The sequence below is a fragment of the Galleria mellonella genome, unplaced genomic scaffold (assembly GCF_026898425.1).
Source record: "Galleria mellonella isolate WM207_F2 unplaced genomic scaffold, CSIRO_AGI_GalMel_v1 utg117, whole genome shotgun sequence".
NCBI classification, from domain to species: Eukaryota; Metazoa; Arthropoda; class Insecta; order Lepidoptera; family Pyralidae; genus Galleria; species Galleria mellonella.
The window spans coordinates 7,457,236-7,472,180 of record NW_026441980.1 but is presented as its reverse complement, the minus strand read 5'-3'; the positions used below and the strand labels follow the sequence as shown (position 1 = coordinate 7,472,180).

Genomic DNA, 14,945 nt, shown 5'->3' with positions numbered 1-14,945 from the left:
TGTTAGTCAATCTTAATAACCTTATATAATTATTGTGCAATTATTTCCTTTCATTGATAATTTGGTAAATAAATCGTCTTCCTAACATTTTAAGGTCATGGTATTTCAGTAACATCATCGCAAAATAATCCTTCAATATTGAATTTAAATACAAAAATTCAACACTGTTGTTCACATGGTTAAATTCTGAAAATAATAAGTAATATATAATTTATGGAAGATAATGATTTCAAACAGTTTTTTATATATTGCATTGATCCACAAATTTTATTATATTACATTAGTACGAAGCTCGTCATACGCTGCCAACGACCGTGTTAAAATATTAACAAAAATATTAGTGTGTGTGCCCCCCAAGTGTGTTCCATATAAATGAATTAATATTAACGATAATATACCCACAATACTCGTACATAAACTTCCAGAGGTTCAGGAAGCTTAATTAATATTAATTTATAATTATTTATATATATATTAAATATAAAAATATGTATATACATTTGTATCCCAGACTATGGAAATAAAATTATGCTTGTAGAAACTGCTTTTGATTGACGTAAAGTTATGAGTTTGACTGATATTAAATAAAATTGTTTTGGCTATTTTATGTATAGTTATAATTAGAAATAGTGTTATTATTAGAAATAATATATTTTTTTTACATATAACCATTTGAATAAATCTTATATTGCTAGTAGAAGTTATGATTTATTATTAATTTTTGCCTTGGTAATTATAGTGTTTAAAGTAATCTAGTAGAAAAAACATTTAAACTTTTTTTCTTGTACTACATTATGTATTACATATAGGTGTCACGGAAAGTGTTTTAATATCTGCAATTCAGTTATAGTAATATGGAACAAATTAAAAAAAAAAAAGAGGCGCAATATTAAATAATTTTCGAATCTTTCATACTGGATATTAGTACCAAATAACATCTATTTAAACTGGAAAAATTATCGAACTGAATTATATTTTGGGACTATCTTATATTTTGGAACTACATTATTAGTGGTCACGTTCACATAAGGCGAATATATTTATATTTTACAATTAATATATAACGTGTGTTTATTAAACTTATAACAATGAAACATTAATTATTTAGCATGTTATAATTTATAAGGTATCGATTTTATAACAATAAATAAACTGTGTGTGTTATGTGTTGGACCACTATTTTATTCCGGCCTTTGAAATTTCCTGGGAAAAGTTATATAAGTACTATCACTGAAATTCGGATTATTATACTCTTTCTTTGAGACTTTGTATGTAATACTGATATCATTACAGAAATGAAAATTTATTTAAAATATTTACAGGTGTGCAAAAAGAACCTCGAAGGACAGAGTTTCTTCGCCAAGGGAGGTAGACCTTTCTGTAAAACTCACGCCCGCTAGAAGTCCACATCATATTATGTACAACTCGGACACTGTTTACTCCACTACTACTTTCCGTCCTGTTTCTCCTTCTCCTGTGGTATTCGAACCAGTCGAAACACCTTCTCCACAAAGAACAAGAAAGTTGGAAACACCCCTCCACTTTGATGGAGGATTGTTTTCCGATATAAAGAGTAAAGATGGCAAGCTACTGAGCACTGTTACCGTCGATCGAGTTCATAGCTCGACGCGTCGTGATGTCACAGACTCGCCTAACTCGTATCAGAACATCGCATCAAATGGAACAAGGGACTATGTAGACGATATTATCAAAACAGAGACAATCACAAATCAAGATGTTATCAAAGTTAAATTTACTCCAGTACCACAAGAATTGGACTCTCCACGTTTGCTAACACCTTCACAGTTTCAAACAAATCGTACCACAACGCCTATAAATTACATTAAGGATAATTATGAAGACTTACAAAGTTACAAAATTGTTAATTCTCTATGTATGGAAAAGGACCTAGATGCTGAGGTATCGAGTAGTATTAAGAGTGTAGATAACTTAACAGTTACTAAACCTCACAAGAGGGCATTCAGTCCACTGGCGAACATAGAAATATCTGAACAATTAACAAAGATAGACAGTTATTTGCAAGATAGTTTGAATGTATGCACCATTAGCGAAACTATGGGCCATACTACTCCTGTGCTAAGGCTTACGCCCGTGTCAATACAGACAGAGGGAGAAACAGAAAGGTCTGAAACAAAAAGTAATTATCATAAAGAAAATCAGTATTTCGTAGAGAAATGTGTAAGTAATATTTCTAACAGTTACCATGAGGTAGAGAACAAAGAAGGTAATCAAAAAGAATATACACCACAACTGGACCTAGTACAAGATAAGCGTCAAGTTCTCACTGATTCTACTGATGTTGGAAATATTACAGAAAATATATCAAAATCACACAGTGTCAATAAAAAACATCAGGGAGTTTTTAGTGCTGTCTATAATATGCCGATACATTATCATGCAGCAATTTTATGTTTTATATTAATTGTATATAATCTTATTTATCAGTATATTAAGCAAAATTGCCTTAATAATAACAGTAAATAAATTAATTACTTATGGTATTTCATATACCTACGTATATCTGTTTTAAAAACACGAGAAATAAAAAAATCGTGAATTTTATGTACTATAACGAACTAGTCATTGGTTGGGATATAATGAATATGACACAATAATAATAAATAATGTATTGATGTTGTGGGAGATCGTATGTTAAAATAAAAGAAGATGTAAATAGTCACAGGTAACAAATTCCTCTATTGTCGTTTGTGTATCAATAATATTTTTATATTAACCATTTGGTGCTTTTCAATACAGTAAAATGCTCGCAATATTGTGATATTTTACAGTTTCCTCTAATTTAAATTTAAGGCTTTGTATACAGCTTCCGGAATGTTGCAGTAAACTGTTACTAACATTAACAGTAGTTATTAATTCAAATTGGAAGAAAGTAAATGTTGTTGTCCATGGGGGACATAAGAAAGTAATTGGTGCACCAAGTCTAAAAAATGTATTCTGTTTAATGATGTAACCTCTTATATCAAATAGTATAACATTTTTTATAACAATTATATATATTTAATTTGTTATGAACCATTCAATGTATTATTTTTAGGGACTTATTTATACTTTTTAATACTGAGATAAGATGATGAAAAAAATATTGTTCCGACTCCCTATATTCTGTTGGTAATAAATTAAGAATCATACATTTATAAACTATTTATTTAGTCTTACGTACTCTATAGTTTATACACACTTAAAAATGTGAGCTTAAATAAAAATATTTTATTTTCTAATATTGTTTCATTTTAATAATTAATAAATTATTATTAGTATGACTTATACTATAAAATTATTTATTACTAGTCGTTTCTCGCTTTATGTAATTCCCGTATATCATTCCCATTGAAACTCTTCATGAATCTGGTCTTATATACTTAAATGATAATTACATACCTAATCTACACTAATATTATAAAGAGGAAAGATTTGTATTTTTGTGTATGTATGTTTGTAATGAATAAACTCAAAAACTACTCTGCTGATTTCAACAATTTTTTCACCATTAGAAAGCTACATTCACCCTGAGTAACATAGGCTATATTTATTGCTAGAAAAGATTAGGGATCCTTACTGAAACTTTAGTAACGTAACTTGAGGTGTAGAAAAATACTATAAAGTATCTTTCGTCGCGTGCGTTGCGGAAACTTTTTTTTTTATACAACTTAGAATGGCAAACAAGCTGACGGCCCATCTGATGGAAAGTGGTAACCGTCGCCTATAGACATGAGCAGTACCATGGGCATAATAGAGTATACTGTTTCACCCATGATACCCCCCATGCGTTGCCATTCCTGAGGACTCGGGTGTTATTCCTCTGTACCCAGTAAATTCACGCCATATCCCACCCTTTAAACCGAAACACAGTTATGCAAACACAACTGCTTCACGGTTGAAACACGAATGGGACAGAGGTACCCACGCAATCGACTTTTGTACAAAGTCTCCCTCTGGTGTCTATTGGTGATAGAACAAAATATATTCTACAATACTATACTTTGCGACACTATATGTCCAACTATTATCGTTATGTCACAATAACCACTTTTAACATTTTAAAAGTTGATAGAAATACCGGCCAAAATTACACCATGTTATTTATACTTCTGTTTAAATTCTTATCCAAATAAATCATATCGTTTTCAAAACTGTTTCAAATTATATACATTTTGAATTATTCAAATCGGCTATTCCATTCAATAGATACAAATCTAATAAGTCATAGAAATAGAAAAAATAACGCTGTCGCGTTATATATGTCATTCATACCTATTTATTAATCCTTATCGAAATAAATTATTTTGTATTCCAAATTGTTTCAATACCTGCAGATTATTTTTGAATTTTTCAAATTGTAGGAATATTCCATTCGAAAGATATGTTAAAAAATATTTTTAGATAGTTCCAGTTCCAGGGCACGTCTCTTAACATCTCTAAAAGCATTGGGATCCTTGGTGTCGACATCTTTAGTGACGTACAGTTCCGTGGCCACCTCGAAGATAAGGTGAAGCTGGCATCCAAAAAACTCTGTGTGCTTAATTAAGCATTCGAAACATTACTTCACGCCGGATCAGCGATTAATGCTTTACAAATCGCAAATCCGGCCCCATATGGAGTATTGCTGTCACTTATGGGCGGGAGCACCTAAATACCAGCTTGAACCCTTTGACTCAGTGCAACGACGAGCTATGAGAATTAACGATGATCCCAGGCTTGCAAGCGGTATCGAACCCTTAAGTCTTAGGAGAGATTTTGCCTCACTCTGCGTGTTCTACCGCTTATACAACAGATTGTGCTCAGAGGAATTATTCAATATGATGCCTACGGCCACTTTCTATCAGCGTACGGCTCGCCATCGACAGGGAGTTCACCCTCATACCTTACAGCCTAAATGGTCGCGTACAACGCGGTTACAGAGATGTTTTCTCCCACGAACACTCAGGTTTTGGAATGAGCTCCCTGCCGAGGTTTTCCCAAGAGATTACAGCATGGGGTTCTTCAAAAGGGGGGTAAAGAGGTTTCTTCAATGTCGGCAACGCGCACATAATACCTTTGGTAAATAAGGCGTTCATAGGCTACGGTAACCACTTACCATCAGGTGGGCTGTATGTTTGTTTGCCACCTCAGTGGTATAAAAAAAAGATAGAAAAGAATAAAATATCCATCATCTGCACAGGTTTTAAAACGTGAAATGAAATTTCACGAAAATGAAAGAAAAATTTTGTAAATTCTATGATTTATTAACACTTATGAGAAGATTATCCTATGGTTATATTAAGACAGTAGATACTATGCTTAATCTATATTAAGGATAGTATCTACTGTCTTAATATAACCCTCGCAAGTATTAGCAGGTGCTCAACTTAGGTGTAAAGTTTTACATGGACATCTCTGAATACATATATGAGCCTTTTTAAGGGACCAGCCCCTCCTCCTCTCCTAAATAATCTTAAATATGACGATAATCTTATATACCAGCATCAATATTTTGAAAATCAATATTTATTATATTTTAACAAAAGCAGAAATTTTACTCGGCAGACGTTAGACGTACCCTACAAATGTAAAGGTTTAGAAAGATTCTTGGTACTCGATCATGATTAAATAGTTAATTAACTAATTTGTGTAAAATTTGGTACTCAGATCATTACATATAATAAATTCGTTACTAGTCGCTGTTTGTAGATGGAAAAAATATAACAAAAACTATTATAGGGAAGCAATGAATTATGAATGCAATAGAAACCAATGATATTTAGAATTTTTGTCTGTACGTTTGTGCACGTTAATCTTAGAAACGATTTGAATACGATTTTCACTAATGCCTTGAGACCAATCTAATGCCTTGCCATTTAACATTTAGTGTTTCTTTTACTTTTATTGGTTCATAAATAAAGTAAGTTATATCAATCTACATAGAAGGAACCACTTATAAAATACTATAAAATAACCGATCAGTTGAATCTTTACTACTACGGTACTAGGTGTTTCCCGCGGCCTTGCCTGCTTCTAAGTATTTACTTCCATTAATTCTTATCATTCCTATTGGAACTCTCCATGAATCCGGTCTAATATGGCATTAGGTATAAACTTAAATAATAATTACGTACCTGATACAGATAGGGGACTTCAACGTTAAACTAGGCACAAGGAAAGACGATAATGGGGAACTACGGTATCGGGCAAGGAATCCTAGGGAACAGCAGTTGGCTGTCTTCATAGAGGAAGGACTTCATCATGACGATTAATCGCCATTTATTCAATGTCTTAGTGATCAATAGATTTAAAATGGAAAATGATCACCAAATGATAAAAGGTAGATTGCACCTGAATATTAGGCTTGAAAAGTATAATCTGATGAACTCAATGGTCCAGCCTTCGTATACCCTTATCAAAAACCCTGAGAATTTTCAACTCGAATCGACAAATCAAAGTGTTTTTAGCTTTACAGGCAAATTCAGTGTACAACGACCCATCACTAGATAGAATGACGACCTCAAATGCATTCAAGAAAGTCAGTGGATGCATGTGGCTCAGGACTGTTCTTTATGGCAGTCCATGCGGGAGGCCAATGTCAAGCAGTGGATGGATAATGGCTGCATTGATAACATTGAATAGATGATGAAGTTGCAATATTCAAATAATTAGTAAGTAATAATGAGGATAAATATTTTAAATACACTATTGGGACTTAATGTGATGAAATTTTATTTGTAGCACATTAATAGTACATGTTAAGTCCCAACAGTGTATTTAATATATGTGTCAAAAATGTGAGAATTTAAAACTAATGAAGATAAAATTTTAAAATATTCCAAATCTGTCATATAAGCATTTATTATTTTTTAAATAAAAACCTACTAGCTGTTACATTTCAATAATTTAATTTTTTTTCTAATTGTTTAAGAATATTTGTATTAATATAATATCTAAATATAAACAAAAGTCAAAAGCTCATACATCTTAATTTATACTGGAATTATTGACAACATCAAATATTTCTTCCTCAGATCCAGTATGCTCTTCACCAAAAAAGAATTTTGATATTCTGAAATAAAATTCAATAAATAAGAGGAATGAAGAAAAGAAAATAAAATCCTACATCATTAGCTACAAACAAAGAATTATGAATCAGTCTATTTTAGTTAAAATTTAATAATTAATAATATAGGTGATAAATAAATATTTATTATAATGAATCTCAATACAACAACAGGCATTGGTAAGACTGAAAAAATTGCAAAATCTAAGTTTATCCTAAATGCTGAGAGGCAGGCTCAAACAGTGTACCTGCAATGTAAAGTGACTTGTCAATAGATGGAATGACTACCTATCTCAAATGTGTTTATATCAAATCAATTTAATTTTTCTGTAACTTTATTATAGATGTGCGCAGGTAGTTAAAAAACAAAGTGGAAATAATAAATTGAGTTCAGACTGTTGTTTAAAATAATTATTTAATTGTAACCTACTATTCAAATTTTAGTCTTAGAGATAGATACTTCATTATTAACAACTATTAAACTAAATAGATCCATGCAGGAGGGAAGAGATCATTGGTAATGGTGAGATGAATCCATAATGTGCAGATCAATCTCCATGCCATCACCTTAGACACCATTGTGATTAATTACTGGCAATTCACCACAATGAGCCAACTGATCAGACGTCATGCTTGTTTATCATTACTCAATGGTACTTCATCAGCATATAATGATAATGCAGCCAGAGTTACCATTTCATTATTATACATGAAAAAAATAGACAGTTGCTACTTGCTAATAAATAATTAATAAAATCAACACATGTTATAGTACCGACCTTTTCCACTCAATTCCAAATCCAATGAAAGTAAATGTTAGGAATCCATGCCAAAGAGTAGTGACCATCGGTATTGGTTCTCTTTTATGACCAAAATTTTTAAATGTTCTCCTACTCACTAAATGTACAGTTCTTATTATTTGTAACATAGTGTCTTTTCATTAAAAATAATTATATTCTTATTAATATTACACAACGTCAACGTCTAAAATGTCTAATAATCATGGTATCTACTTCATTCGTTTTTATACATTTTCGCAATTTGTGATTTTATAAATAAATATTTTGTAGGAAGGATTCAGATAGAATTTTTAAATTCGTTTGTATGTTCTATAAATTTATTTTGATATGTGATTAAAAACTGCGAAAACCCTAAAAAAATAAAATAATCAATCCTGTTTCGACTACGACAGCTGACACATACATATGACAATGACAGTTAGCTAAAAAAATTTCAGTCAGCGTTGTCAAATGCGATAGGTAGTTCTTAACGACGTTCTTAAGTTCATGATTTTCTTTATTTTTATCGATTCACAAACTTTTCTTGGTTTTCTTTATGTTACACCATTTACATATAGTATAACGTATTTGCGTACTTTTTTTTGTTTTAATGGATGATAAAGAAATGGTCACCCCGCTTGCGCTATCAGTATATTCGTTGTTCTTAGGTATATACTGGCAGGGTACCACTGAAGGATGACAGGTGAGGATGAAGGAAGGCCAGTTTTTTTTTAATTTTGATAATGGAATGGTAATCCCGCCTGCGCGAACGGTATACACTGGCGTGGCACCAGTGAGGGATGATAGGTGAGAATGAAAAGACAGGTCAGTTAGCCAATCGTGATGAATATACTTGGAATTTAGCATGATGGTTTCCAGGGGAGACCACGGGGAGGTCGACCTGTTAGGGTATATTGCTAGCAATGGAAGTAGTAATCCGCATTACTAACAATCCCTTCCCTCTTGAAGGAAGCTCATTTATTAATACGATCCAGAAACAAAGCGCCAGTCGACGGTTTGGGTGTTCAAAACTAATCAACGCCTACCAAAGTAAAGCGACCTAGAAGCGGGGGGAAAATTTTGATCGTGAGTTTTTTCAATTTGACTGGCTACTTGGTGTCAATTCCTTTACGAAACCAGAGAAGCATTAACGCCAAATAGTATACCTCTACCAAATGCTTGGCAGAAGTTTTCTCTGTTGTGAGCAACAAGCGACCAAACACAGGGCTCCGCGGGCTACTACTCCACCACGATAATGCGCCCGCCCACACCATACTTTGAAAAGATCTAATAAAAATATATTTACTTATAGAACATTTTTTTTAGTGTCGCAAAACTTTCTGAGTGTCCCACGTATGTATATATGTGAGCAAGGAACAGTGCTGCATCATGCATATTCTATCGTTACATGATTTTTTGACACTGTAATCCAATTTCAAAACTTTCGAACAATTTTATTTAACAGTTATCGTTAACATCTTAAAAGTTTATCCAAAACCCCGACTTTTCAACGCGAATTGTCAAACCGCTTTCAATGCCTGGTGAACTGTGAAACAACGGACAATATCAACGATAAGCTAATGGAAACTGTCGGGAGAGAGGGGATTATTAGTGTAGCGTTAATAACTTTGGTGATATGAATATAAAATAAAAAATAAAAATTAGGTAAACACCTTTAACAAAAAATAAATTTATTACATATAACAAAAGTTACAAATTTATAAAAATGGTGGATATAAATGAAGGGCCCGTCACTGGCTGAGTCAACCTCTGTGCTGCCGAATGGCACTTCCTTTATCTGGATGTGTGTATATATATATATATATATATATATATATATATATATATATATATATATATATATATATATATATATATATATCAACATCTATTACCACTAAAAATTTTTTTTCCGTAGAAGTTTTATTTACCGATTTTAATAAATCGGTTCAGGTACTGTTTTAGGTCAAAATAACTGTTTTTTTTCAATCAAACTTATAAGACTTTGTAGGTCTTCTGTTTCGTCCTCCACGCGGTTCCTCATGGAAACAATCGTAATTAATTTTTGTGGAATTCGTCATGATGGGCTGACTGGCTTGCTTCCATCTTCACCTATTATCACTAACTAGTGCCCCGTTAGCACAGGCAGGTTTACTTTTTCATTTTCACCTCATAAAAAACACAATAGCAATAGATGAAGGGTATCATGGACGACACAGTATACTTTGTTATGTCCATAGTACTGGTTCATGACTATAGGCGATGGTTATTACTCCGTCAAATATGGAAGTATACCAGTAGTAGAAAGTTGAAAAGTAACTAGGGATCAAGTACGTTTTAGAGTTACGCCGCAATTAAGGATTTTTACGAATTCGTTAGAATAGTCTATATGATTTACAAATACCAATACTATTACTTACATAAATTTCTCCACAAATTTGCGAAAAAATACCCAATCTGGGAATACTGATTGCATTATATATTTGTTGCTGTCTATTTTTGATATTTAGCTATGAGCTACCTTTACTGCAGAAAAATTTCGGAACTAAAACTACTGTTAATAGTTTTATTTTTTATTTATCGCCTTTTGACTCGATTGTTGACGTAGCATACCATTTTATTTATGGGCGAAGAATATACTTTCATGGCAGTTTGTAAGGCGTGGGTGGTCGTGTACACGGCCGCATAGGATAGGTCACGCCTTCCTTTGCGTGGGTGTCCTAAAAGGCGACTATGGAGAAGCTAATGGTTGATGGATGGGCATACAGATGGGCAAAGCACCGGGTTTAAACCCGGTGCTTTGGTAAAAACCCAATAAACACCCATAAACTCCCATAATCACCCAAAAAAATAGGTTTTTACGTATTTTTTTGAAAATATGTAAGTAATACCAATAAATTATTTTTATAAATTGTATTGATCAATTCTACAATATTAAATAAAACGTTAACTAATAATATTTCAGGAAATTTTAAAAATCTATATATAATAAAATGAAAGTAATTAATTTTCAGTGTTTTCATGTTGCAGTTGATCAACATGTTGGCCTTTTGCTTCCCGTAGATACTTTAAAATTTCTTCATAACACCTCGTTCGCACACATGGCCGTATATATTTAAATTCTTGAGCCACTAACAGTCCGAAATACTCATTTCTTTTATCCTCTTCTCCATAAATTAAGCATTTAGAACAGTTTGTTTCTTCTTTCAGTAAATTTTCTTTTACTTTATCCTCGTTTTTTTCTTTGTTGCGACGACGCTGGGTAAATCATCTGGACACTGGGTCTCACTATCGCCAAATATATTTGGAGATCGGCTTCGGCTACGGCTTGGCAGACATTTTTTTCTTTCTACAATTTTAAATTAAATTTATTAGAATAAATGCTTCGAACACACGCGATCTAAGTACCTTTTGTGTTTATTATACCTTACCTACCTAGGTATAAAAAGAGTACTTACGTAGATTTTCTTTTATTAACTGTTTTATACGAAGATCTTGATCTCTCAAATTAGCATCCATTTTACTTCCAGTGATTATCAACTAAATTAATAATCCACAAAGTATTAAATAACGTTTTTATGAAATATTTAGCACAAAAACAATACCCTTTAAATATCGATCGTCAGTAACTGTGGCTGACTTACCTATATTCTAGCAAGCAGGACTGCCAGATGTGAAGGGGAAATCCCCAATAAATTGTTGCATGTGACTGATGATGTGAGCATGTTCGTTTCATAATAAAAATGTTGCCAGGTAACCAAAAAGTCGTATGTTTTTGTGCGAATTACGATCATAATCTTTACGATCGTACATTAAAAAATAGACAAATAATAGTATGAGTACGATTTAAATCGTATATCTGTCAACCCTGCTAGCAAGACAGCGACAAAATCACGTTGCATAACAATGTAGCCCAAGCTTATATCTTATGAAATATACGGAAGAGATACGGACTTAGAAAAAACAGAAATGTTGTTCTTTGTGGAAGTCATTGATGAAATTCTATGTATTTTAGCCCGCAAACTTTCTTCAAACAAAAACAGCGCCATCTAGTATCGAGTTCTGTAATTATCTCTTTGTTTATGGATTTGAAGTAAGACCGCCACGCATGCAATACATTATGACTGGGGATTCCCCTATTCGTCGACGCTGAATATGAGGCGACGACAATCACTGTCAAACGTGTTCACTATTACTCTGACTCTGGTAACGTGACTTCCTGGTAACGTGTTAGGTAGGAAAAGCAGTAAAAAAGTGCATATTAAGGGAGCAGATTTGAAATAATATTTATACTTAACAAGAAATAATTAAAGGTAAGTGGATTTTTGAATGATACAATTATATCATGATCACTTAACAATTTTAACTTAAAATTAGATGTATTATTACAAGCTTTTATTTAGCTTGCGTTATGTAAATAAAAGTATGTAGGTATGTTCGTATGTTGATGCAATTATCCTCAATCCTCAACCGACTGGGATAAAATTTTCCATACACGTTTATTTTGGATGATAGTGCATAGTTAGCTGAGAGTCGTCATTGGATAATAATGGTGGATAGCCTAAGATGTGTACTAGATATTTATTTTTAACATAATATGCGTAAGTACCTAATCGAATTAAAGAAGTTGCTGAGAAAAATACAGAACAATACGATAATAAACTAGCGTCTGCGTTTAATCCTCCGAGGAGATGTAATTTTACAAAGGTTTTTTGTATTTATTTTATTATTTTTTTAATAAATTTATTGTAAATAACAAGAAATAATCATTGTAAAAAAATAGGCACTCTATTGTTGAATTTTCGTCAGACCAACTAATCATCGTTCATTTTTTTAGGTTCAATGGGGAGACCTAAAGATTTACGCATATGGGAGCACTACCGTACTTTACCAAACAAGTCTGTTTCTTGCAAGCTTTGTAATAAGGTCTACAAATTCAGTAATGCTGCCAAAATGCTTCAACATCTTATCACTTGTCCAAAATCTCCAGAAACATTAAAAGACTCTATGAAACTTATAAAAGATAGCTCGTCCAAAACCAAAATGTCTGGACTGTCAGAGATAGAGACAAATGATTCTTTTATAAGCCCCTCGTCGTCTGCTAACACTACAATAAATGCTGAGTTTCAAGACACCGATGATCATATAAAAACAGAATTAGCGAGAGCTATATTTGTAACAGGGACGCCATTATCGATGGTGCAACATCCTTTATGGATACAATTTTTCGAAAAATTGCAACCAAAATTTAAAATACCTTCACGTAAAGCTTTAGCGACAAAATACTTAGATAAAATATATAGAGAAATGCGTTTTGAGTTAAATGAGGAACTAAATGCTTGTAGTTACTTACACCTTCAGTGCGATGGCTGGTCTAATTTAAGAAATGAAGGAATAATAAACTTTCTTATATCAAAACCTCAACCTGCATACGTTAAAAGTTTGAATACAGAAAGTAATCCTCACACTAGTGAATACCTTAGCCAAGAAGTTGAAAAAGTAATGAAAGTGTATGGAGCAAATAAGTTTCTTGTACTTATTGGCGATAACGCTAGAAATATACAAAAGGCATTCGAATTAACAAAACTCAAATATCCACATGTTGTTCCTCTCGGTTGCTGTGCACATATCCTTAACTTGTTGTGCCAAGATATTGTAAAGATACAAGAAGTAACTGTGTTTATTATGCAAGCCATAAATATAATAAAAACTGTTAAAAGGAGTCAACGATTAAGTTCCTTGTTGATAAAATCAAGGCAGGGTGAAGATTCTACACAAACACTAAAATTGCCTTGTGCTACAAGATGGGGAAGTCATGTTACTTCGTTAAAAAGTTTGAAAGCAAATAAGATAGCTTTGCAAATATTAACAGTTAGAGAAGATGTGGTAATTTCAAGAGATATTAAAGATTTAATTCTAAGTGATGATTTCTGGACGAAGACAGGGGAATGTATAAGTATTTTGGAACCAGTCACTGAAAGCATATTTTACTTAGAGAGCGACCAGAATCGTTTGCATCGCACATACATTACATTTAGAGATGTACAAGCTAAGATACGTTTTGCATTAAATGAGATTTCGACATTGAGCGAAGAAAGCAAACAGCAGATTCTAACATCAGTATCTTCAAGATGCAATATGGCAATGAGGCCAATACATTTTGCAGCATATATTCTAGACCCCAGGACTCTAGGAGTCGAACTTACTCAAGAGGAAGAACTTAAGGGTATGGAGTTTATCTACAATTTAAGCCAACACTTAAGTTTGTCAAATGTAATGGCAGATTTGGCGTGTTATAAAGCTAAAGAAAACTTTTGGGCCAGAGGATTTGTATGGAGCTCATTAGATAGCATTGAGCCCCTAATATGGTGGAAAGGTATTTGTGGTTCCACTGAGTTAAGCAAAGTAGCGATTCGTATTCTATCAGCTCCCTGTACTTCGGCAGCCACTGAGCGTTCCTTTAGTATCCAAGGCTACATACATAATAACAAAAGAAATCGACTTACAACTGAAAGAACTGAAAAAATTTCATTCATTTGTTATAACTGGAATCTTAAACATAAAGCTGAATGCGAGGACATTCAGTTTAATGAAGAAAATACCTTAGAAGCTTTCATTGAGCAAGTAAATGAACATAACAGTTTAGACGAAATAGAGCCTATCGAACCTATACAATTCATCGCTTGTAATAACTCTGAATCTGACAGTGATTGACTGTAGTTTTATATTTTACTTTCATCTCTTTCTTAATAAACTCAAAATCAAATTAAAAGTTTTTTATTCTGTAGGCTGCATAATAATATTGTCTATGTCCAGTATAGTGGACGTCTTGCGGCTGAGATGACGATGATGAAGTACAAAATCATAAACACCCAAAAATTTGGGTGTTTATGGGGTTTAAACCCAATAAACCCAAAACACCCGGTTTTTACCCACCAGACTTTAAACCCACCCAGGTGGATTGCCCATCTCTAGATGGGCAGCAGCCATCCTCTTAAAATATTTTTAAAAGCTTAACTGTTGTTGCCTAGCGTGGTAACTACTAGCAAAACTCCCCTTATGGGAAAGGCTCATGTTCAGCAGTGGTCAGTTAACGGCTG

General features: G+C 32.9%; 2 protein-coding genes and 1 long non-coding RNA gene across 9 annotated transcripts in view; 2 read left to right on the top strand and 1 right to left on the bottom strand.

Annotated features, from left to right (window-relative positions):
- The window catches only part of LOC113511630 (PDZ and LIM domain protein Zasp), a 55,942-nt gene extending 52,682 nt beyond the window's left edge, over positions 1–3,260 (top strand). For all 7 annotated transcript variants that reach the window (XM_026895304.3, XM_031913508.2, XM_031913507.2 and 4 more), the window contains one exon: positions 1,323–3,260. In XM_026895304.3, coding sequence (XP_026751105.2) covers positions 1,323–1,400 — 78 coding nt within the window. In that variant the 3' untranslated portion in view covers positions 1,401–3,260. The remainder of the gene's footprint in view (positions 1–1,322) is intronic.
- Positions 3,261–6,821: 3,561 nt separating this feature from the next.
- On the bottom strand, positions 6,822–8,264 carry LOC128201241 (uncharacterized). The gene is made up of 2 exons (XR_008253128.1): positions 7,846–8,264; positions 6,822–7,072 (listed from the first exon to the last, which is right to left on the bottom strand). It is a non-coding gene; the product is annotated as an uncharacterized LOC128201241 (long non-coding RNA).
- A 2,358-nt stretch (positions 8,265–10,622) lies between these two features.
- LOC128200946 (uncharacterized) lies at positions 10,623–14,811 on the top strand. Its single transcript, XM_052896129.1, has 2 exons — positions 10,623–12,158; positions 12,683–14,811. Exon 2 carries the CDS (start codon positions 12,688–12,690, stop codon positions 14,557–14,559), a length of 1,872 nt encoding a protein of 623 aa, XP_052752089.1. The 5' UTR covers positions 10,623–12,158; positions 12,683–12,687; the 3' UTR covers positions 14,560–14,811.
- Positions 14,812–14,945: the final 134 nt, after the last annotated feature.

What these genes read in the sequence shown, in the direction of transcription:
- LOC128200946 (XM_052896129.1), top strand. Translation starts at nt 12,688, where the DNA reads ATGGGGAGACCTAAAGATTTACGCATATGGGAGCACTACCGTACTTTA.